Source organism: Phoenix dactylifera, chromosome 3, assembly GCF_051530095.1.
Source record: "Phoenix dactylifera cultivar Ajwa chromosome 3, Ajwa_hap1_PhDact_Kaust_v1.1, whole genome shotgun sequence".
Lineage (NCBI taxonomy): Eukaryota > Viridiplantae > Streptophyta > Magnoliopsida > Arecales > Arecaceae > Phoenix > Phoenix dactylifera.
The window spans coordinates 9570012-9593717 of NC_143192.1; the positions used below are offsets into that span (position 1 = coordinate 9570012).

Here is a 23706-nt window from a genome sequence, read left to right on the forward strand (position 1 = left end):
TTTTGATGTAAAATTATACTCTGCTGAATATAGATTTTAGAATTACCTTTGCTGGCAACCGTAGAGGGAAACCAAAGAAGTGTTGAATAACATTTAACTCAAAGCTACATCTGCCAACAAATTCATTTGATTCAATTTCGACAGGAACCCAAGCACGAACACTGCACTTGCCTATACTACCATCGTACATTCACTGGTCTGGGCATGGAGATGGAATGCACCGTAACCCAAACAGGGGATGGAAATAATGTAGGGGAAAAAAAAAAAGAAACTGGTCAAACAAATTAGAATACAGATCTTTGCTAGTCCCCGAGGTTGTGCAGCCAACCCAACCCCATTTCCTCAAAGCATCATTACCGAAAAGAAATTCCAGGTCGAGCGAGAGATCAATAGCACTGTACAGGATCTCTGCATTCTCTAAGGTGCTTTACAAGTTTCAATTACTTTGACAACAGCCGAATGTGTTTCCGGTGATATCATGTTTAGTGTCAGATGAAATGCCTGGCAAATCAAAGTGGGACCAAAAGATTGCGTTAAAAAATGCAGAGCCAACAGGCATTTTCAAATTCACTTTACATAATAATATTAGTAGATCTTATAGAAAACAATAAATAAAATCCAGGATATTTTATGAAAATTTTCTATGAATAGGATACCAATAGGGAAGAAAGTTCCAGCCAAAGCGATACTAGTTGCAAGGGTTCGGAGGAAAGAAATGAACGACAAAATATAATAGAAAATCAAATAAGTAGGAACGAGAAAACAGGATAATCCCATCATGCTGCACCACAAAAACTTTGGCATGTGGATTCAAAAAGTTGTGAAATGTTGAGCCATCCATGTACCACATGAGATCATGCAGGGTTCAAATGAAAAAAAACTAAACATATGAGAATAAAAATTCTTTTTCCCTTCTATCTACATAGAATGCATGACACTGAGCTCCCTACATTATTTCATTTGAAAACGTACCACAAATCTTTCCAAAACAGGTACTAAAACTTGCAAGTTGTGATTAGGGAGGCAGCTGGCAATGGCTTCACGCACCTTGGTACTGTTGGCGACAAATTAGCAGAAATATTAACATGATGAAATTACCCTATTAACATGATGAAATTACCCAAAAAAACATGTATACATTGAAAAGCTATACAGACCTCTCTATTGACAGAAATGCAAGCAGCAGAGCAGCATAAGCCTCAATGATCATCATTTCAGCCTCTCGCTCTCCTTGCAACAAAGAATCTTCATCATCCTGTTTCATTTTATTGAGTCAGGTGGACAATTCCGAAATTGTTTCTGCTAGCAAAAAATGTTGAATGACTAGGCCAAGAGCCATGACGTGACAGCACAAATCACCTACCAAGCAATAGAATACTGAAACCATATTAAATGATTTATTATGTGCAAAAATTGCTGAGCTATCGAGTGACATCCTTGGGTAACTAATAATAACTTTTAAAAAAAGCAGTGGTATTGCTCCATCAACATCTTTGTGTGCTTAATAACTAGAAGAGCAAAGATGTTGCAGAAAAGCCTTCCAGCAACTCAGCGGTATTGCCCCATCAACTTTGACCTTCAGCAATGATCGGCTTTGTGGAAGGGATGGCTTGAGCCAACTTGGGTGAAACCAAGACCGAGTCAAGGTGTCTCAAACACAGCAGGTGTTATTTGTATGTTGAGGTTGGGACTCACTGATGTTTGTTTAGGGTAGAGGGTTCATCTTGTTTGGTTTGAAATTTGAATTATTTTTGAACCTTTTAAATAGAAACAGTTCGCTTGTTGGGGTTGATACAGCCCTGGAAATTGTTGGTTTAAATGTTACTTGGAACGGTGTTTTCTCTTTATTTTAATGTAGTTTTTGGGTTGCTTCTCAGCATTATGGCTAAGATAGGATACACTTACTTTCATTATCTCCATTTTTGGTGGTGAACAACCCCCCCCCTCCCCCCCCCCCCAAAAAAAATGTAGAATGTGTCTTTATATAAGGAAATTTGACTGGATTTTTCCTGAATGATTTTCCTTTTCATCAATTTATTATTATTGATTGAAACTGCTGCTTTATCATGTGAAAAACTGTCACCATGCTCTTCTTCTGGCTGAAGTACCATTTCAGGACTAATATCATACCCATACAAGGTTCGCCGTACCGGTACCGAACCCCGTACCGGTGCCGCACTAGTATAGACGTACCGAGTGTCGGTACAGTATGGTATGCGGTACGTCAGGCGTACCGATATTGGCGTACCGATACCGGTACCCATCGGTACGGATACGGTACGCTCGGTATCGATCAGTACCGACCGGTACAGCATACCATGTACCCATAGCAATACTAATACTTGTCGAATATTCTGAATCTTCTAAGCAAAGAATTTAATTATATAGAAGAGGATGTAGAACTTACAGCCACTTTTTTGAAAAATCAGTTACCTTCTTTTGCTTTTTCACTACCTCTAAAGAACTATAGTGATAAAATATACTTAGAATATAAAACCTACATACCAGAGACAAAAGTTTATGCAGCACAAATGGTATGACATAGGCGATAGGATATGTTCATTCATCAAATGGGTCTACAAGACATGTTTTTAGTGAGTGGGCTCTTTTCATTCCCTAGAATAATTCATGTCGAACATTTATACTAAATATGCAACTGATGAACTAAATTTTTTTAACTCTACCTTAATAGCTAGTAAGAAAAATAATAACATTCTTTTTAACTAATGCAAGCCCAAAAACATGCATAATACATACACATCCAATACATATAACTATATTCATTAAATCCTCTCTTCAAAGTTTGGACAACTAGAAACCTTGTACATTATATATAATTATATATGGCAGGCATTTATACCACTTTTAAGCAACGTAATAGGAAATCATGCATGGTGCACATATAGTGCAAAAATGAAGCTGCAAAACTCTCAAAATAATATGTCATCCACTATTACAAATAAAAAATGATAAAAAAGGGCAATGGATACTATATATAGCCTTCTTTTTTTCAATACTAAATAAAAAGTGTACATTTCTAATCTAAGGTACCACTAAATAATAGGATCTAACTTCTTCCAAGACATAGAATGAACCTTGGAGATAGGAATGGTACAAAAGACAACGAAAAATTTGTCCATAATATGGGCAGCAGACACTGCATATTGAAACATGATTTTAATAAAAGATTATTCAGGAGGAAGCTGTCATGCTTAAACATAGTGATGTGGTGAATATTTATGACCCATTCAGCATGTACTTACACAAAGATTAGATTTTCCTTCTCCAGCAGCATCCCCCGCTCCTTGATTGGCCAGAAATATGGAACACAATAATGATATTACATCCCTGTGAATTTCTCTGCTTTCTAATTTTCCTGGTTGATCCACTGAAACACGGGCACATGCAAGGCGCAATCTGCAGCAACACCTTCAGAACATGAGTTGCATAATAACACTGGTGTAATTTATTTGAACAGTGTATTATCAGATAATAGAACAATAAAAGTTAAATTATAAAGACACCATAAGAAAAAAAAACGATGGATAAATCTTGGTAAAATTCAGACAGAGTTAATTATCCAAGGTGACCAACTAGTATTAGTAATATACAAATTACACAAAGATGCATATATCTAAATACCCCATAAAACATACTAAAAGCTGCATCTATCAGATGCAGCTTAAAATAATAATGTCCAACTATATGTGATATGTCGATGTCTTATTCATATATTACCACAGTAGAGATAACAATAGAAGGGTAGCAAGCAGATACTTTCGTTGTACATCAAATCTAAGGCGAAAAAAGATCATATTCTACTAATGTTGTATATTTCTTAGTTTAATTATGTAATGGTCATGTATTTTCTTCATTTGGGCATTACTGGGCTAATATGCTTTGGGTCATGTACAAATGCCCTACCATTATGTTTTGGACCCTAATAAGGGATGCAACATTTATTAAATGGACAGCGATGACCAGAAGAAGACAGTTCAGTTATTTAGCCTTGTTGGTGACACTCTATTACATTAGGAAGGCTTATTAGTGGTTCCCTATTATAATAGGAAAATAAAGGTGTTGAATTTGCTCAAGCAGTCCACTTGTTTTCTCCTCTCTTCTTCTTCTTCTTCTTGTCTTTTTTTTCTCCTTTTTGAGATTAGGAGGGCTAATCCCCACCTTCTACCCTATATCCACCCCATCTTTTGAGGGATGACTCCAACCAAAATCGACCCCCCATCCCCTTGCTCAAGTGGCAAGTGGGGATACCATCCGAGTAAGCACTCCATGGCATAGGACAAGCATAAAATAAACAGTTCCTTCTTTTGGTGGTATTGGTTGATCTCCCTTTTTTCCTTCCTCTTCCTTAGATAAACAGTTCATATATATCCTATCTTTGGTTTATTTATGATATACCATAGGATGAGCATTCAGGGTCACCATTTTGCTTTCTGCTGTAATCATCTCATGGCTTGTAGGATTGGACAAATCTTTGCCTTGATACAACTAGATATGATCAAAACACATGGGCGAACCTTTTATCAAAGATGATATCTTTAGGCTAAATCTGTACTTTCTTCAAAATGACATGTAGGTTTGTCAGATCTACCATCCTCCTATCAGTCACCAAAAATGACAATTATTATATTCTCCTATTTTTGCCCCTTGCAAGGTTCGCCGTACCCCGATCCACCGATGAGCGCCAGTAGCGGTACGCATCCAAAAGCCTCCAAAAAATTTAGAACCGATGTGGGCCGGTATGATTGGCCAGTTCGGCCGGTACCAGGATCTAACGAACCGGCTCATACTGGTCCGGCCAGTAACCGGTACGCCGGAGCAGTGCAAACTAGTACGGGCTGGTTCTGTGCCGGAGATGAAGAAGACAAAGAGAAGGAGAGAGAACGCGGGGAAGAGAGGGAGGGAGGAGACTTGTGGCTGCCATCGGAGAGCCGCGGAGGGGCGGCGGAGGCCGAGGCCGCGGAGGGGTGGGGGAACCCACGGAGGCCGAGTCCGCAGTTTTTTAATTTAGGAATTTTTAAGTGCATTTTTCAAAGTTTGTAATTCGGAGATTTTTAAGTAAAGTTGACACCCAATTTGCCGACTTTACTTAAAATCTCAAAATTAAAAAGCCACAGCCGCGCCCCCGCGGGTTCCCCTGCCCCCCAGCCTCCGCGGCCCCTCCGCGGCTCTCCAATGGTGGCTACAGGTCTCCTCCCTCTCTCTTTTCGCCCCGCTCTCTCGTTCTCTTCTTCTTTCCGGCTCCAGCGGGAAGAGTTGGCCAGTTCGTACCAGCCATTTCCGGTACGAACCGAAACCGTACCGATCCGGTAGGAGACCGGTACGCCTATCGGTACTGGTACAGTAAACCTTGACCGGTACCGACCGGTACGGGCTGGTACCAGTTTTTAACACCAAATCGGACTGGTCAGAGCCCGTACCGGCCGGTATCAGTTTTTAACACCAAACCGGATTGGTCAGAGCCAGTACCAGTTCGGTACGGGCTGAACCGGCCCGTACAAACCGGACTGGTCAGAGCCAGTACCAGTTCGGTACGGGTTGGCCCCTTATATTTCTCATTGATTCCTATAATAGGGTTAGTGTTGTCTTTGGTTGTCTTGGTAGGCAACAGATATGGTTTACCGTGTTTCATGTTCATTTTTGTTTTTTTGGCATGGTTACAAGTGTGTGTATTAGCTATTATGTTCCTTGAAGAAATTCATGTAGGTGAAGAAATCAGCAAAAGAAAGGTCTCAACTGTAATAGAGAAAAGCATACATATACACATATATTGTGTATGTGAATAATCCGATTATGCCAGTTTTTGTAAATGAGGGTATGAGATATGAACCCTAGGAAATTTCAACTATGCCTGATTATGGGCCCAACTACCCTAATAAAGAGCTTTAAAGTTTAAAATAGCCTTCATTTAAACCTAGAATCAAGATCTACCGAACAAATACCAGGGCTCGTATCAACAGGCAACTAGCTCGGTATGGTACAAGTCTGTACCGCAATGTACTGAAGCAAGGAGAGCCAGAAAGGAAGGGGGAGACGGAGAAGGAAAGAGGAAAAGAAAGAGGGGGGAGGGAGGAAGGGAGCAAGAGAGAGAGAGGTTCGAGCCATCGCAAGGGAGCTTCAAGCACTACAAATCCGACAACAAAGACTAAGAGCGATGGGTAGAGAGAAAGGGGGAGAGAGAGGCTGCAGAGAGAGAGGTTTGAGCCATCATGAGGGGTTTTTGAGAGCTCCGGATCCGACAACGAGGACCTAGAGAGAGAGGAGGAGAGAGGGGGAGAGAGAGAGATACCTGGTCGGGGACCTCATCATTGCCATCATATGGCATCATCGCCGACTCGATGGGGATGGGGATTAGGGTTTCAAAATCAAGCAAAGCCGAGGGGAGAATATTCGAATAGGGGAGGGGCGAAGGCTTTTTACCTTAAACTGATGGCCATATTGGCAACTGACTGGTTCGGCACGCTCTGAACTAGCCAGTTTGGCATTATTGGCTAAAAATGCCTAGAATATTTAAGCCAGTTTCAAGGTAAACTCAGTCCTACACATGGTCTGCCGAACCGGACCGTACTGACCGGTTCGGCCCGGCACAGACCAATCCGGCCTGAAACCGATACTCGGATAGCGTGGGAACCGGTTTCAACTGTTTTCGGGCCGGTACCGGCTGCGTACCAGCCGGTTCGCACCGGTACCATTTTTTTTAAATCACAATGTGCGCCCTGTGGTGTAGCGCATGGCCCTTTTCGGGCCACGCATGGTTCCCTGTTGAGGATCCCCGCAAACGCCGCCATCGGCGCCCTCAACCAATGCAAAATCCGGGCCCGGATGAAGCCAATGGAAGGCCATGCCAAGACCAAGATCAACATTTGGGTCAACTACTTTGCTTAGAGAGCCTTGGCCAAAGCTCCTTCATACTTGGCCGAGCATTGATCGAAGCCTCTTCACACTTGGCCAAGCCTTGGCCGAAGCCCCTTCACACTTGGCCAAGCCGTTTCACACTCGGCCAAGATGTGGCAGGCGAGCCCACGCTGCGCATGCCCAGCCTCGGCCAAGCCCGCCTGCGCGCGCCCGCGGCCTAGCCAGGTTCGGCTCAGCGAACCTTGCCGGCCGCAGGTCCGTGTGCCCGCCCGACCATGCACCTGCGCGCACGTATGGGCGCGCAGCGCCTGCCGGCCTGCGCGCGCTGCCTGCACGCGCGCGGCGTGTGCCAGGCCTGCGCGGCCGCCCTGCTAAGCACCCTATCGCGCGCCCCTGCCCTGCCTGCTCCGCCCCAGCTGCCCGCCAGCGCCCTTCCACAGCGCCCCCAGCCGCCCAGCAGCACCCTGCAGCCTGCCAACCACAAGCCTTGGTCAGCCAAGGCTTTGCCCGATCTAGGCCACACCATTTGCCACCCTTTTATGAAGTGTTTGTCCCCCATGAAGAGCCTATATATATGCCTTGATGAGAGCTTGGGATAATATCCTTTTGTTTTAGAGAGTTCCACTTATAATTCGGCCTAAGGGCTTAGGAGAGCTTTGCTCTATTGTAATCGGTCTTAGAATCATTCTAAGGACTTGGGCTAGTGAGAACCCATCATAGTTCCACTAGAGTGTTTTGTAATCTTGTTTTGGGAATAGAATCAACCATCAAGCATTCCTATAAAATACTTGTGTTCCATACTTGTGTCTTTGGTTGTTCTCATCAAGCCAAGAGTCAGGCCAAGCTGCAACCAGTAGGCCCGCCCCTTGACTTGAATCCCACGAGTACCTAAGCATCCGAACACCATCCGGCGTTACCCGTATCGGCCCGAATGAACCATTTTCAAAGTGCGCACAAGGAGCACAAGGCTTAGAGTGGTGTGGAGGCTTCCGGGCCAAAAGCCACCCTCCATCATTCCCCGCCCTGCGCATTTCCGCGCCCGGTTTCACCGCGTGCGAGCGTGATTCCACTGCGCCCGGGCGCGATTCCCCGCGTTGGGAACCGCCCCGGGCGCAGTTCCCCCGCCCACGCGGGGCAGTACGCCAGCACGGGCGCGGGCTAGTTCATTCGCGCGGGGCAGCACGCGGGCATGGGCCAGTTCATCCGCGTGGCGCGCTGCCCCACTTGGGTCATAAATGCCACAGAGTGGCATTTAATGCTACTCTGTGGCCACCTTTTATCCGCGCACGGACGTGAACCGAAAAAAAGAGAGCAGGAGACCGGTTCGGTAGGCGACCGATATGCCTACCGGTACCGAGTCAACGTACCTTGGTCCTACGCATAGTTGTCTCGGCCCTAGGAAGCCTACATCTTGAACTTGGACCTATCCTGAACCTTTGCGCGCTGCCCCACTCGGGTCATAAATGCCACAGAGTGGCATTTAATGCTACTCTGTGGCCACCTTTTATCCGCGCGCGGACGTGAACCAAAAAAAAAAAGAGCAGGAGACTGGCTCGGTAGGCGACCGGTATGCTTACCGGTACCGAGTCAGCGTACCTTGGTCCTACGCATAGTTGTTTCGGCCCTAGGAAGCCTATGTCTTGAACTTGGACCTGTCCTGAACCTTTGACACCATAATTTAAGGGCAAAAGAGATGCCATCAAAAAAATGTAATCCTTGGACCAAACAATAACAATTTCTGGTCTTGTTTCTAATATCCCTCATATATAAATGACAAGCCTACCAGAATAGCACAAGGTTCTAGTTCAATTGGTTGATGGATTAATTATTTACTAGCCTTCCAAGATTGACATACAGACTCAAAACAAGCTAATCGAAGAAATAAGGATCAAAAAGATGTTGTCTGGACATGAACCTGTATACAACTCTACTCGTGCTCCCTTCAATTCAGATTATGCCTTTCCATATTACTAATATCGTTTTTCCCCTGTTGCGAACATTGTTAAGAATGTTGGCAAGCTATTGCAACTATTAATGAGTAAGAAACTAGATTAAATGCTAAATTAGATTATGAAGAAAAACTTCAAAGGATAAGGGCTTAAAAGTTAGTAGAACAAACAGCAAATGGAATGTAATTTTAGTAAAATTGGAAAATAAAGATAAGATGCCATTAAGATTGATGGATGAAAAATAACAACATATAATTGATTTCCTCATTTGGAAACTTTTATACAAAATAATGGAGAAATAGATGAAGATATACATATATATGATGGAATATTCTTAGAATTAGAGCAGGTTGGATGAAGTGGAGAGGTGCCCCCTAGGGTGTGGTTGACGCATACATGAAGATTTATGAAAAGATTTTATAGAACAATGATAAGGACTACGCATTGTATAACTAATAATGCTAAGCCATAATAAGGGTTCAAGAGAACAAGTTAAATGCAGTAGAAACGAAATGTCAAGATGAATAATGGCAAAACTTATATTAAGAAATGGATCTATTAGAGGTGGGACATGCACAAATAAGGACAAAATGATGGAAAATAGATTAAGATGGTATAGGCATGTACGACGAACACATGAGGGGACCCCAGTAAGGAGATGTACTTTAATTTGTATGCACGAAAAAAGGGGAAGATCTGTTAAAAAAAAGGATACAGAAAAGCATCAAATATCAAAGGTAGCCTTAGGAATACTTAGTATGCCAGGTTTCAAATCCTGCAGAAACAAGATGGTATAAAGGGTACCATACTGTTCTGGCTGGTTTTCTGCACCAATACACAATGTGTTGGTATAGGGATGCAGTCCTGTGTGCTGTGTCCATACCTAGTACCGTACCGTTCTAGCAAAAAAGTGCACGAGTTCCGGTACCATATCCTTCTCAAGTTATGTATATGTATCTGGACAATCTACAAAGTGGTAGAGGTTGCACAGGTGCTTGGCTACTTGCATTATTAGAAGAAAGGCTTTAAAAACTCTTGATGCTGGTGTGCATGCCTATCAAGTGTCAGTCCAATGCATACTGTACCAACACACCATACAGGTATGTGCCAAGACAATAGCTGGCATGCTTTTTTGTTACCAATACAAAGGGCAATCCTTGGTTTGAAGAAAAAGTTGTGAACTAGTAGGTTATGATAGGTAAAAAGACACAAACATAGTTTGATCTTCTAAAGCATGCCATTTACAACTCTAGGGCTTGCAGCTAAGCATGCTTTGGCAAAACCAAGCACATAGTCTATGGTGTCACCCAATCCTTTGACTTCACACCTCTTGCAACATGATACTATCCTACTCTCAAAAGAGTGCACAAAATTTCAACAACCACACAACCATTCGCGATGCTCAAGTATTCCCCACATGTATCCAATGCTACCCCAGAATTCAAGCGTCCTTAATCTTGCCACTCACAAAACTACATCAGGGATTGTAGCTATGGAATATCAAAGCTAATCATAGGTAAGACAGCCATATTTTGAAATATCTAGTTCTACCATCTTTTCTTGGTACAATAGTATTTTATACCGGACCATACCATCTAGTATCAAGTGAACTGATACTCGACTTAAGGGGAATACCAAGTGTTGGTACTACAAACCGAGGGATACTGACATTGTACTAGAATGGTGCTAGTCCAGGTACCAAAAACAATACTAGGAACCTTGCTTGGTACCATATTGTAACTAGGAGTTGGCATAAAACATCTTAAATCTTCTTTGAGTCCATCATTTATTTTCTATATTTATGAACTCCCTTTGAGTTCACTTTCAACTTATATAAAGTCAAAGTCAAACCCTTTACTATTCAGAAAACAAGTTCCTATCTTTTTGTGCTCCAAGATTTTGGCATACTTTATATCCTAGTGTCGTTGTTGCTAATCTTTCTAGTGTTCTCCCCCATAAAGAAATTGTCATTTAGCATCCCTCATCATTGAGGTTAAACATTTCTTGTCAATATATTTTTAGCCTCATAAATAAGTAGTACAATAAGTTAGAAAAAACACATTAACTCTCATTCTTGGAAAAGAACTTTGTAATACTTCTTCTCCATTTGTTCTTTGAGTTGTTTAGATTTTTGAGAACTTCACAGATTTTATATATTTATTTTAATATACTTGACGAAAGACCATTATAATCTTCTTTATATATCTCACTATTTGCAAGCTAAACCAATTCGATACATAGGTAAATATTTGTCCTTAAGGCGGAGCTAGCTGGGCCCGGGGGAGCATCCCATTCTCATGACAAAACGGTACCAGGACAAGGAGCGGGACTCTGAAACCCAGCCACATAGAAAAAAAAAATGAAAAGGAAAGAAAGGAAAGGGGATAAAAAGAAAGAAATGAAAGAAGAAGAAAAGGAAAAGAAAGAAAGAAAGGAAAGAAGAAGAGGAAGAAAAGAAGGAAAGGAAGGGAGAAGAAAAAAAGGAAGAAGGGAAAGACAAAAAGAAGAAAAAAGAAAGAAATGAACGATAGAAGGAAGAAGGGAACAAAAGAATAAAGAAAAAAAGAAGGAAAGAAAGAAAGAAAGAGAGGAAAGAAGGAAGGAAAGAAAGAAGAAAAAGAAACAAAGAAGAGATGAAAGGGAAAGGAAGGAATGAAGGAAAAAGGGAACAAAAGAAGAAGAAAAAAAGAGAAACAAAGAAAGAAGGAAAAGAAGAAGAAGAAGAAGAAGAAGAAGAAAAGAAGGAAGGGAGGAGAAAAAAGGAAGAAGGGAAAGAAAAAAAGAAGAAAAAAGAAAAAAATAGAGGAAAGAAGGAAGAAGGGAAAAAAAGAAGAAAAAAGAGAAAGAAAGAAAGAGGACGGAAGGAACAAAAGAAAGAAGAAAAGAAACAAACAAACAAACAAAGGAAAGAAGGGGAAGAGACGGATGGTACCTACCAGGACGCTCAACCAAAACAACCACCGGGATGGGCCGAGACAACAGGGCATCCCATTCCGTGGAGAAACTAGGACATCCCTACCCCATTGGATATAAAAACTTGATTTTAGTACTTCTTTAGCTCGAGATTATTAATTAAATATCTTAATTCAAGAAATAATATATTAATATAAAGCAAATATCATCACCTCATAGAAATTGCATGCTTATATTTGTTATAATGAATGTTTTAAAGCATTATTTGAAATGTGTTTCCTAGGAGAAGCCATGTGGTTGCATTTTCTTCCCAAGGATGGTCACATTGTTTAAGTTGCAATATTCTAAAATATGGTGCAACTAGCTGCAAATGCGGGCACACATCCGGATCCCGTCGCTAATCCACAATGCAATGCCTATATGCAGTTACTTTATGCAGTAATACTGCATATGGACCAAAAGTCTGCTACTTAGTACTGTGCAATCACATATGCAGCTGGAGTAGCATTGCAAATCGACACATGTAGCCTACTCTTATTTGAGCCCATGCGGATTCAAGATGATGGTTAAATTGGATATAAGTTTTGGAGGGGTTGGTTATGAGTATTAATGATGTTAATGTGTTAAATCCAGGGTCTAACGAACAAGCCCGTACCAGCCAGTTCGGACCGATCCGGCCTGTAACCGGTACACCGGAGCAGTGAAAACCAGTACTGGCCGGTTCTATGCCGGAGACAAAGAAGACGAAGAGAAAGAGAGAGAGCACGGGGAAGAAAGGGAGGGAAGAGACCTGTGGCTGCCATCGGAGAGCCAGCGGAGGTCGGAGGGGCGGTAGAGCCCGCCGGAGGGGGGGACGGGGGAACTCGCAGGGGCGGTGGCGGAGGCCAAGGCCGCAGCCGCGTCCTCTGTTTCGATGCGGCCGCGGCTTTTAATTTGGGGATTTTAAGTGAAGTCGGCAAATCGGATGCTGACTTCACTTAAATCTCCGAATTAAAATTCCTAAATTGTCGTGGCCGCGCCCCCGCGGGTTCCCTCACCCCCCCACGGGCTCCGCCACCCCCCCTTCGGCCTCCGCCCTATATGCAGTTACCTTATGCAGTAATACTGCATCTGGACCAAAAGTCTACTACTTAGTATTGTGCAATCACATATGCAGCTGGAGTATCATTGCAAATCGACACATGTAGCCTACTCTTATTTGAGCCCATGCGGATTCAAGATGATGGTTAAGTTGGACATAAGCTTGGGAGGGGTTGGTTATGGGTATTAATGATGTTAATGTGTTAAATCCAGGGTCTGACGAACCGGCCCGTACCAGCCGGTTCGGACCGGTCCGGCCTGTAACTGGTACACCGGAGCAGTGAAAACTGGTACGGGCCGGTTCTGTGCCGAAGACAAAGAAGACGAAGAGAAGGAGAAAAAGCGTGGGGAAGAGAGGGAAGGAGGAGACCTGTGGCCGCCATCAGAGCCGGCAGAGGTCCGGGGGGGCAGGGGAACCCACGGGAGCACGGCGAAAGCCGAGGCCGCGGCCGCGTCCCCCGTTTCGACGAGGCCGCGGCTTTTTAATTTGGAGATTTTAAGTGAAGTCGGCAAATCCGTTGCTGACTTCACTTTAAAATCTTCAATTTTTTAAATTCGAAAATTTTTAAGTAAAGTCAGCACCCGATTTGCCGACTTTACTTAAAATCCCCAAATTAAAAAGCCGTGGCCGCGCCCCAGCGGGTTCCTCCGGCCCCCCTCGGCCTCCGCCACCCCTCTGCGGCTCTCCAATGGCGGCCACAGGTCTTCTCCCTCCCTCTCTTCCTCGTGCTCTCTCTCTCTCTCGTTCTCTTCTTCTTCCCCGACTCCGGCGGAAAAGAGCTGGCTGGTTCCGGTATGAACCAAAACCGTACCAGTCCGGTAGGCGACCAGTACGCCTACCGATACCGGTACGGAGAATCTTGGTTAAATCTATTATGACTATTGTTGTTATGTATTAAGTACTATGTAGGAAGCACTGCTTGTTATTGTTATTGATATTGCTACTATTTATTCAAAAAAATATTACTATTACAATAATTTTTTATTGTATTTAACATATTTTACTTATTTTTGAATAGTTAAAAGAAACTACAATTGCAAAAGTGCCTGAATATGCAGCTCGCATACTGCATATGGGCCGCAGCCACCTTTTAAAACATTATTAATATGATAATATTTTTGTGGTTTCAATTGATGATGAAGGAATGAGGAGGCTAAATTCTTTATTAGAAGAATTTTCACGACAAAGACCTAGGTGAGAATTAAAGAATCCACCACCCCACCCCCAAAAAAAAAAAAGAGGGAAGAAATTTATCATGGAAGATTTTTCAAATTTCAAACTAAGAACCTAAATTTAGTTTCTTAGGAGCCAAGTGAAAGAACACTCCAATAATGGAATTTGGATCCTCATTTAAATATTTCATGGGCTAGTAAGTGAAGGAACCTAATAAAATCATAAGCCTAGATCCTCCTACTAAAGCTAACTACAAATATTGACATATCTCAAGCTGCACCAAGAGATAATTTCTTACGAAATTAATAGGCATTTACCATTGGAACCATAATGAAATGCTAATTCGGAAATTTCACCAGGTGATAGGTTAATTGCTGGTTGCCATGCATTGTTCACTGTAGCATGATAACTTTGAGAAGTAAAAAAGAAAAGGTTAGTGGTCATTTCAAGCAAAAGCAGAGAATAGAGCTACAGCTCATGCAAAATGCAAACTACTCTGGCTAAATACTTCGTTGTCTAAAATGAAATTTCTTGTCAAATATTATTTAAAACTCTTCAGAATAACCAAGTGACACTACATATACCAAACAATCAAATTATGGGAGGCAGATTTAAAGTAAACTTTATTTAGGAGAATATAAAGAAGAGACATTCCTATACTCACATTTGTGTCTTAATATGAGTTTATTGATGCGCTGATTAGCTCTTGGATAAATGAGGTTGCCAAGATTCCTTTCCAAGCCCAGATGCTTTGGTACATATGCTTTAATTTAAGAAGTGATGTTTTTTTATCCTGTAATTGCACCTTCTCCTGTTGGTTAAATTGACCTCACACAATGTATTCTAGCCCCATATAAGTCGATAAAATATTTATTACATGATGGGCCACAACCAAAAGTGCATTTTTGACATTCTGATTTATTGGTGATTGTCCTGTTGTCTTAGCAGCAGGTGACTGATGTATTCTAGCCTTCTCGATTCTTGCACTTTCTTTCCATTCTATTTCTTTCTTTAGTCTCTCATCTCCTCATTTTCCTTCAATCTCCAGTAGTCCTTTCCTCCTTGGTACTTTCCAATCTATTACAACTTGTGCCATCAAGCCCAACTATTTTTTGATGGAATTATCTAAGGGGCTGTGCATGTTGCAGGATATTTGCCTCATACAGATCTAATCACTAGAACATAAAGATGAACTTTGAACCTGAAGTCCTGAACCACTACAAAATTAGCAGAAGGTTTGTGCATCCAATCCTAAGGATGACAATATTGAACCTTCAAAAAGTGGGAAAAATTAAATCCTAGTTATATATGTGGATGACTGATTTGTGAGTTAAGATGTCATGAGCTAAAGTCCACTTGGTTTCAACTTTCAACTCTAGATTATTAAATGACATCACCAGAAGAATGTAAAGGATGAAAAACAAGATAATGCACCAAGTCCAACTACTAGCAGTGTCAATTAATTTTTTTTTCTTCAGATAACTACACTGTGACCAAAGATTATGAAGACAATAGAAATAAAGAGAAACCGGCAAGGAAATGCTCAAACTGTATTTTGTCAGCATGAAATGACTAGCAAAGAAATAAGTCAAGAGTATACAGGTGCAAACCTTTTCCTACTTAAAAATTCTAGTGTGATTGCAGACATAATAGGCATTTTCGGGCAACAAAGAACATAATACATGAAAGGTTGAACTAGTCTTTAGAAAACAAACAGCAACCCTCTCAAAGCAACTAAAAGTTAAAATAGATATTCAAAAGTACATATATTTCTTTACTTGGCATATTTCACTTCAGACGCAGATTAAGAAAAAAAATTGATATGAAAGAATCCAGAGAGGTGACCTGTTTCGACTGTCCTTCTCCACAAGGTTCACAAGCAAACCCAAAATAGCAACCAGAAAATCCAATTCATGGTCACTTAAATGTCTGTTGTTAGGATGACCAGCATCAATACCTAGTTTGGAAGAGAAATTATTCTCTTTCACTTGGCTGTTCATAGGGAAGCACAAGTCAAATGATGGAAAATGGCTAATGATCAAATAAGCCATGGTGTCCAGCCCACCACAAGCAGCAATTTGCTGACAGCCCACAGGGTTGTCATTTGTTAAGTTCATAAGAACCTGCCAAAAAGTCAATGCAAGCACAACCTTCAGACAGTATCAGAGCAGCAAGGAGAATGACATGATATAAAGGAAACTACATGAAAAGAAATTAGTCTGAAATTGTTCATGGGTTTTTGTGACCACTCCTTATACAAACAGTGGAAAGAAAAACTGGTGGATTCAATAATAGATGGTAATGAAATAATAATGCAATGAAAATTTTCTGAACAATCAACTTGATAGTTTGATGCAGGAGCCTTTTCAGGTTATCTTTTTGTCATTTCCACATCCTATAGCATGTGGTTTGAGCTTTCGGGGGGTGGGGGGTTTGACAAGCGCGGAGAATAACATCTATAGCTTGTGTCACCAAGTAGGCAACTTAAGGATAGGATACTTCTTTATTTGTCCGACAGAAATCATAAGGCATACATATAAAGACCTGGAAATTACAACTACAGGAGACGTGGTATGCTACTTAATAGAATAATGCCACATTAAGCATATTAAGATGGTGTGCATTAAAAGCAGTTATAAAAAGAGAATGAATTGTGATCGTTGCCTCAGTGGTGTTGGTAGGCATGTAATGAATTTGTCACTCATAACATTACTTCGAAAAGATGAAAGCCCTTATTGGATAGATTAAAACCATCTGAAGAAAAGCATACTGATTCATAAAAATAATGTATCCAAATTCTGAAAAAAAAGAGCACAAAATAAAAATATAATGACATGCAACAAAACAGATGAAATAGTAAAACTAACATGCTCTCCATTGTTGCAAAATTTGTTGCATAGTACAGTATATCTCATGGCTGCTGTACCAGACATACCAGTTAAGATTGTAATAACCAACTAGCCCTGCCCCATCCAAGGGTTAGTTTGAAAGATCAAGTTGTGAGCCATCAAGAGTTGAGAAAGTTTTTGACCATATTTCAGCTCAAAGTCAACCATCATTTTAGTGTTCAGATTTTAGAGACAAGTTGGAATACAATCCCAAATATCCCAGTCAAGTCAGACAGGTGAGCACACATCACATATAGTATGTATAAATGTTCTTATGTATGTAAACTTGTATGTGGGTATGTATATAAGAAAATTTTTGATAAGATATACATTGAGACATACAAAAAAAAAAAATACATATAGTGCATTTGTTTGTGTATATATGAAATATTATGTGCATGCATCAAAATATGTGTTTGTGTATATAAACACATGTATCGTATAGAAAGAGTTTTTGCCTGTAGATGTGCATCATGACTGGAGCATATGTTAGCTTTTAGAATCAGCACTAACAATTCAATGACACATACCCCATCCCTCTAGAAAAAATACCCTGTGAAAACCAATCATGACACATTTAAAAACAAAAACATCGTTTCTACTTCTAAAATAATGCTAAGATTAACATATTTTGATTAATAACGTGTGACTGCCTTAAATTCATTCAGCAGCTTCTCAGCATGTTTGTAGTGTCACTGAAAAATGAATGATGCCTATCACTAGTATGTTATGATACCTGTTGCATGTGTATAAGCATTTGTGAGAATGGTGAGAACAATCAAATTACCTTTACTGAAGTGAGGAGGCAGTCTTCCAGAAGGTTAGAATCTTCTTCAATTACTGATGGACAAGAATTTTCACAAGGATGATAATTTTGCTCATCAGTTAACCGACTTAATACATCATCCGTGGTAACATTTGGAAGATTGTATCCATCTGTAAGTTCACCATTTGTTACAACCATTTGGTGTGTGTGAGATGTTTCTTTCTTCTTTTTTAACAACTCCCACTTTGATGGTTCCAAGTCCCCTTCGTCAAACGCAAATGGATCAAAGCTGTCCATCTTACAATCACCTTTAACATCTTCAGACATATGACGCCTTTTGGACAAGTCACTTGAATTCTTTTTCAAACCATTAGGATTTATGGAGATCCATCCCTTTGAACCTTTAATGGAATTCACCTTTAAACCGTTACCATGCATGTTCAGCTTTAAACTATTACCATTTGTGTAGCTATCTCTAGATGAAGTACTTGATGCCCCATTACATGAACCAGATGAAGTACAATCAGTTCTCTTTATGGTTAACTCATCAGAACCAGATGCACTAGTTGTTTCTGAACCAGGAAGGGCTTCTTTGGACTGGGAAGATGACAATTTTTGACGTTTATAAATGCTCCTTCCATTAAAGTTCTTGTCCATGCCAGAACACCCAGCACAATCACTAGTCAAAGTCCGATCTCCCCTGTCTACGAAAAAAAAGAAAATACATAAAATTAAGAACAAATTATTCTAACAAATATCTACAAATATATGGGATAAAAACAAATTACATTTAAGAATATGATGGATGAAAGTATTTAACATAAGAATTTCCTGCAAAGGCATCACATTTGACAAATTTTTCCTGTTGCACTGAGAAAATCTAGCAAGCATCAAAATAACAAGAGTAACAGTAATGATGATTTATATTTAGGTAGATATAAGAATTTTTTTTTTTTGCATTCTTTGTCCACAAAATCATTAGATGAATATTCATCTGGTCGTCAACAAACTTCAAAACTATCTTACAATATCCAGAAGAAAGCTAAAAACAAGACCATCAGTAAGCCTCTATTGCTATAGTAGGTGAAAATTGTTTTTTGTTATTTCAACAAGATAATATATCAACTGGGATAGATTAAGACATGCCTTCTAAAATATAGGGCACTTGTCTTATCAGATATAGGAGCCCAGTCGTAAGATAATAGAAGATCTAAAAATATAGTTAAGTGCACAAAATGATTCAATCAGATGCTGTGAGAACAGATTTTTACAAAAAAAAAATGGCAACTAAGTTCGATGATGTGCCAATTTGAGACGAGGAAAAATAGCAAGCAAGTAAATGATCTGTTAGCATATGATGAAAATTAATTTCAAGCAAAATTTTTAGGCCCTTCTATAGATCAATGTTAACAAGACAACTTAAGCAACCATAGCAGATTATTGCATCCAAAAGTTTGCAACAAAGAGATAGACTCATTCAGACGATACAGGTACCTCTCCGGTTATCATTCATCTGAACTTCAGATAAGTTTGATTTCCCTTTGTTGGAAATGCTGGAAGAATTTTGGAGCAGAGAAAGCTCTACAATGCAACCACAAAGACAACATCAACATGAATGAAGTATGAGACTATATCTGATCAACAGTTCAAATTTGACCATAGAACAATAATGCTACAATGAAGAAGAATATTCAATTTTGTTTAAGTAACCTGAAAAAGATTTAATCACACAGATAACGAGCCCAACAAAAGACAGGGGAAGTCTTTCAGAATCCAACTTTCTTTCCATCCCAAGCAAGTGGTCCTGTTTACACAAACAAAAAAGGTCATAAACGTGCAATGACTTCTAGGACTGTACAAAGTCCAAATAACTAGATAATTTGGACAAGCATATGAGATTACCTGATTGTCCTTACTTAAAAATGTGGCATTCTCCATGATCTTCAGACATTTCAACATCAGTACCACACTTTGCAAAGCTGATCCATCTTTTAATTCTAACAACGAGGGCGACTTGTGTTTTAAGCACACCTGTGATATCAAATGAACTACTATAAGCACACCAATCAAAAACCATCCAAAGAAAATAAGCTACATATTGTAGGACACAAGTGTTTAAAAATGGAGCTCACATAACAGTTGTTAGCCACAAGGTATTACATTGTATGTTCAAATTGCACACACTTGACACAACACACGTAAATCTTCTTCATTTCCTTTGATTAATGAATATCAAAAGAAACTAATCATGACCAATTATCAAAGCATAACATTTTAGAAACTAGGTTAGAAATAATTGGAAATTTAAATCAGCAAATAAGGAAATGATGGAATTTCTCTCAGCCAGCCCTGTTTTGGATTGCCTCATTTCCATTCCAGGCCACTAGACCACCATATTCAAAACCCATCTTACTTGCAGGTATTCGTTAAACCCATGGGCTGTTACAGCACATTAATCCACTAGCTCGTTAGTCCATCCATGAGTTTATTTGCTTTTGCATCTTCAGAGGCCGTTTTGCTTAGAATGGCACTATTATCACTCCATTTGTCATAGCTACTGCACTGAGACTGTTTAAGTGAGAACAGCTTTTAATCATGACAAGTGTATTATGTCGTTTGCAGGTTTTAGAAAAATTAGAGGTAGCAAAGAAGTCTCAAGAACCTCTCACCTCTGTTGAGCCAAAGCTGGTTTCAGAAGCATAACAGCAGTTAATGAGGCTCATATTACAATTCCAAGCTCCATTATATGTTACTTTGACATAAAATTGAAGTTTTAAATTTGTTTGTATCTTCACCTAGTCTTGTCCACTAAAGCAAAGAATTTATCTGGTTCATTAAGTGATCCTGTGTCTTCCAACTCTGAGTTTTGTAGACCTTGGTTGAGCAATTGAGTTGATGTTTTACAAGCTTATCCTCACCGGTCACAGCTTAGTAGCTGGTATCTCCTACTAGGGGACTTGCACCACTTCTTACATGCTTCTTTACCATAAGTTGAGAGCGCAGCTTTCACACTCTCGCACATGCTCTCATTACAGGTAACTAAAATCATTAACATTAGCAGCATCAAGCTATTTTGACCCTCTACTTTTCATTCTAACCACCCTATAGGCAGCCTACATCAACAAATTAAATAAGAGAGATGTCATTTGGGTTTAATCTTAATACTTTCTACTGGTTCATGATAAACAGCTCCTAACGAGGAAGGTTGTGGATTTTTCTTTTTCATGTCTGAAAAGAAGAGTGATTGACAAGGAACATAAAAGCATGCCATAATGGAGGACCTTAAGACAAGGTTCGCCGAACCAGCATCAAAACCCGTACCGGTCGGCATCCGGTATGGGTCGGTACCGGTTCGAACCAAGTCGAACTGGACGGAACCATCCGATTCCATCCAATTCCGACCGGTTCCGGCCAGAGCCAATCAGGTTCCGGCTCCTAGTCGTTTTCTACTGCCGAACCGACCGGATCGGCTTGGTACGGGCTGAATCAGCCAGTTCTGTTCGGTTCAACTTTCCTTGCCTTAAGATAGAAACAACTAGTAGAACATATAAAACTGAATCCATATAGAACTTGAAAGACTTATTGGTTTATTATTATGGTTATATTTGGCACAACACTACAAGAACTTTATGGCTATATACTGGTTAATGAAAACACAGCAAAACAAAGGAATATGGGTATCAAACAAGACCACAATACTAAAATCACAAGTTCGCAACAGACCATCATGTGTAAGTGGTTGGTACAGTAGCAGATGCATATGCATTCATCTAGCCAATTCGATAACCAATTCAATGGGCTTCCTCACAAGTTTTTTCTTATTGTTTAATGTTCCACTGGAAAATCTAAATAAACCTCTACAACGAATATATTAGTGGTATTTGTGGCTTCACTTTTTTCCTTGACAAAAGACTAGATGCGTGCTTGAATTTAGGAGATTTCATAGTGTCACAGAGATGGATGTCAAGCACCCTTATAAACTTCCTCAAGATAGATAAAATCATGCAATAATTAGAAAAAGAAAATGTTTGATGCCAACTACAGGCTATTAAACAAGTATTGTTGGAAAATGTAAGCAAGCACTTTATGATGACATATTTGGTGATCCAAGTGAAGGCAGAAGGAGTTAGAAAGTTCTCTGAAGCTACGACGGAACTCGCCTCTTAGATGCTGCCACTTTGGTAGCAGAGCCGAGGACAGCAGCAAGTGTTAAGTCACACTTAATCTTCGGCTTATAGAAGAACACCCCCTTAGGGGGCGAGCGAAGCTTCGCCGTTTGAGAACACCGGGGGTTCGGGGGGTGGGATCTTCTTCAGCTCTCCAGCCTTCACTTCAAACTCACTTCCGCCGGTGATCCGCATCCAATCTTTTTGCCATCCCTCCATTCGAGGTCCAGGTATCAGCATCCATCCGATCCTCGAATCTCGATTAACCAAAGTGAATATGTCCGACGTTCTGCTCCTATCATCGAGCTTAGCCAACATAGTTCCTGTCCTAAAAAAGGACGGCAGAGTCCGCATGTGCGTTGACTTTCGCGATCTGCGTATCCGTCTCGCTCCGTCTTGGGGGTCATAGAAACATACGAACCGCCTGGTGGAGTGAGAGATTAATCTGGACAAGAGATTGAATAAGCAGATTCTAAATCCGTTTGCTTTATTGAAAATAGCTCTTCTTACTTTACTTAACTTTGCCCAAGAGCTGGCACTAATGGTTCTATCTCTGATCCGCTAGCTTAGCTCCCCTGCAAAAGATTGGCTTTTCCTTTCGACGTGCTCTTTCTCCGGCACTAACTTCTTAGCCTTCGGAAGTTTTGATTTATGAATTCACCGTCGAGATCTGGGGAAGGGAAGGTTTCCCCTCCCCCGAACCCCCTCCCCTTCCAAGGGTTATGTGAAAGAAAAAAGGGTTTTTTGTGAGTGGATAGCTAATCAAGAAAAATAAGAAGAGAGCGAGCTGCCACCTTGCGTTCCATAAAGAGGACAAAAGGACATAATGATGCACTGATGTTCCCATGCTCAATATTGACCATAAGCATTGCAATCTTAGATGAGCTTTGTGAATAATTATTTACCAAACATCCCTATGCGGGCTACCTCTAATGTTACTCCACGAGTCCACGTTAATCTAAATTCTTTCACATATATCCATCCATCTTAGCTGAAGTTCACTACTCCATTTGTATAAAGCTATAGATATTAGACACAGAATAGACCTCTCACCCTAGCAGGGCCTCCTCAGATCTTTGCACATCCATAACATCCCAATTAGTTCTCTATCACTCAAACCTAAACAGTGCAACTCCTACACTTCATCATTCTTCATCCTACCATTCCTAATTTTCTAAAACATATATTTCAACATTCTCATCTCTGCCATATTCAACTTGCTTGGGCCTTTTTTGTTGCTCGAAATTTTGAATCATACAATATTGTATGCCTTAGTGCTTTCATCATTAAATATTCCTTTAGTCACACAAACGATTTTGTTAGCTTCATAACAGCTTACAGGCACCTCTTCATTTATCCACCTAATGTTAATGAGATTACCAAAATTGCTTGAATGACCAATTTATGGCACTCAAATCATGATGCCGTGTATTAAATAACATTTCCATCCCCTTCATGTGTTTAAAATAGGCTTTTTAGACCCTACTTTAGATAAGTCTTCAGTTTATGTTTTGTATATCATAAAAAAGATAGTTAAACCAAGCAAATTGTAGTATGGTATCTTCATCACATAGTTTAATTGGGTCTCATTTTAATTTCCATCTCAATTAAAATTGTATTACATAATACCATCATTTCAAAACCACCAAAACAGATGGCACGACTAGTATCATACCTTTCCAACATGAAACTAGCACCAGTATGGGTGTCAAGATGATGAAACAATTATACTAGTACAATAATGACTGTACCGCTCTACACCTATCTGTACTGATGTGCACCAACAATACCGTACCAGCCGTACCAATTAGTACCTATAATTTTCATTATTTTAGAATATGTTAGTTTTGGCACATACCATTGATCCAAAGATCTGCAATCTCTGTACCAGATAACA

At 40.3% G+C, this 23706-nt stretch overlaps 1 protein-coding gene across 2 annotated transcripts in view; it reads right to left on the reverse strand.

The window, feature by feature from the left end:
* LOC103721114 (wings apart-like protein 2) overlaps nt 1–23706 on the reverse strand; it is a 34719-nt gene continuing 11013 nt past the window's right edge. Inside the window, exons 5-13 of one of the 2 annotated variants that reach the window (XM_088717702.2) lie at nt 19546–19674; nt 19354–19447; nt 19138–19224; nt 17665–18347; nt 15835–16112; nt 3264–3417; nt 1158–1255; nt 973–1054; nt 1–501 (exon numbers count right to left, since the gene is read on the reverse strand). In XM_088717702.2, coding sequence (XP_088573828.2) covers nt 418–501; nt 973–1054; nt 1158–1255; nt 3264–3417; nt 15835–16112; nt 17665–18347; nt 19138–19224; nt 19354–19447; nt 19546–19674 — 1689 coding nt within the window. In that variant the 3' untranslated portion in view covers nt 1–417. Of the gene's footprint in view, nt 502–972; nt 1055–1157; nt 1256–2960; nt 3158–3263; nt 3418–15834; nt 16113–17664; nt 18348–19137; nt 19225–19353; nt 19448–19545; nt 19675–23706 lie in introns of those variants that run through there. The other variant, XM_089929436.1, reaches the window with a different exon arrangement.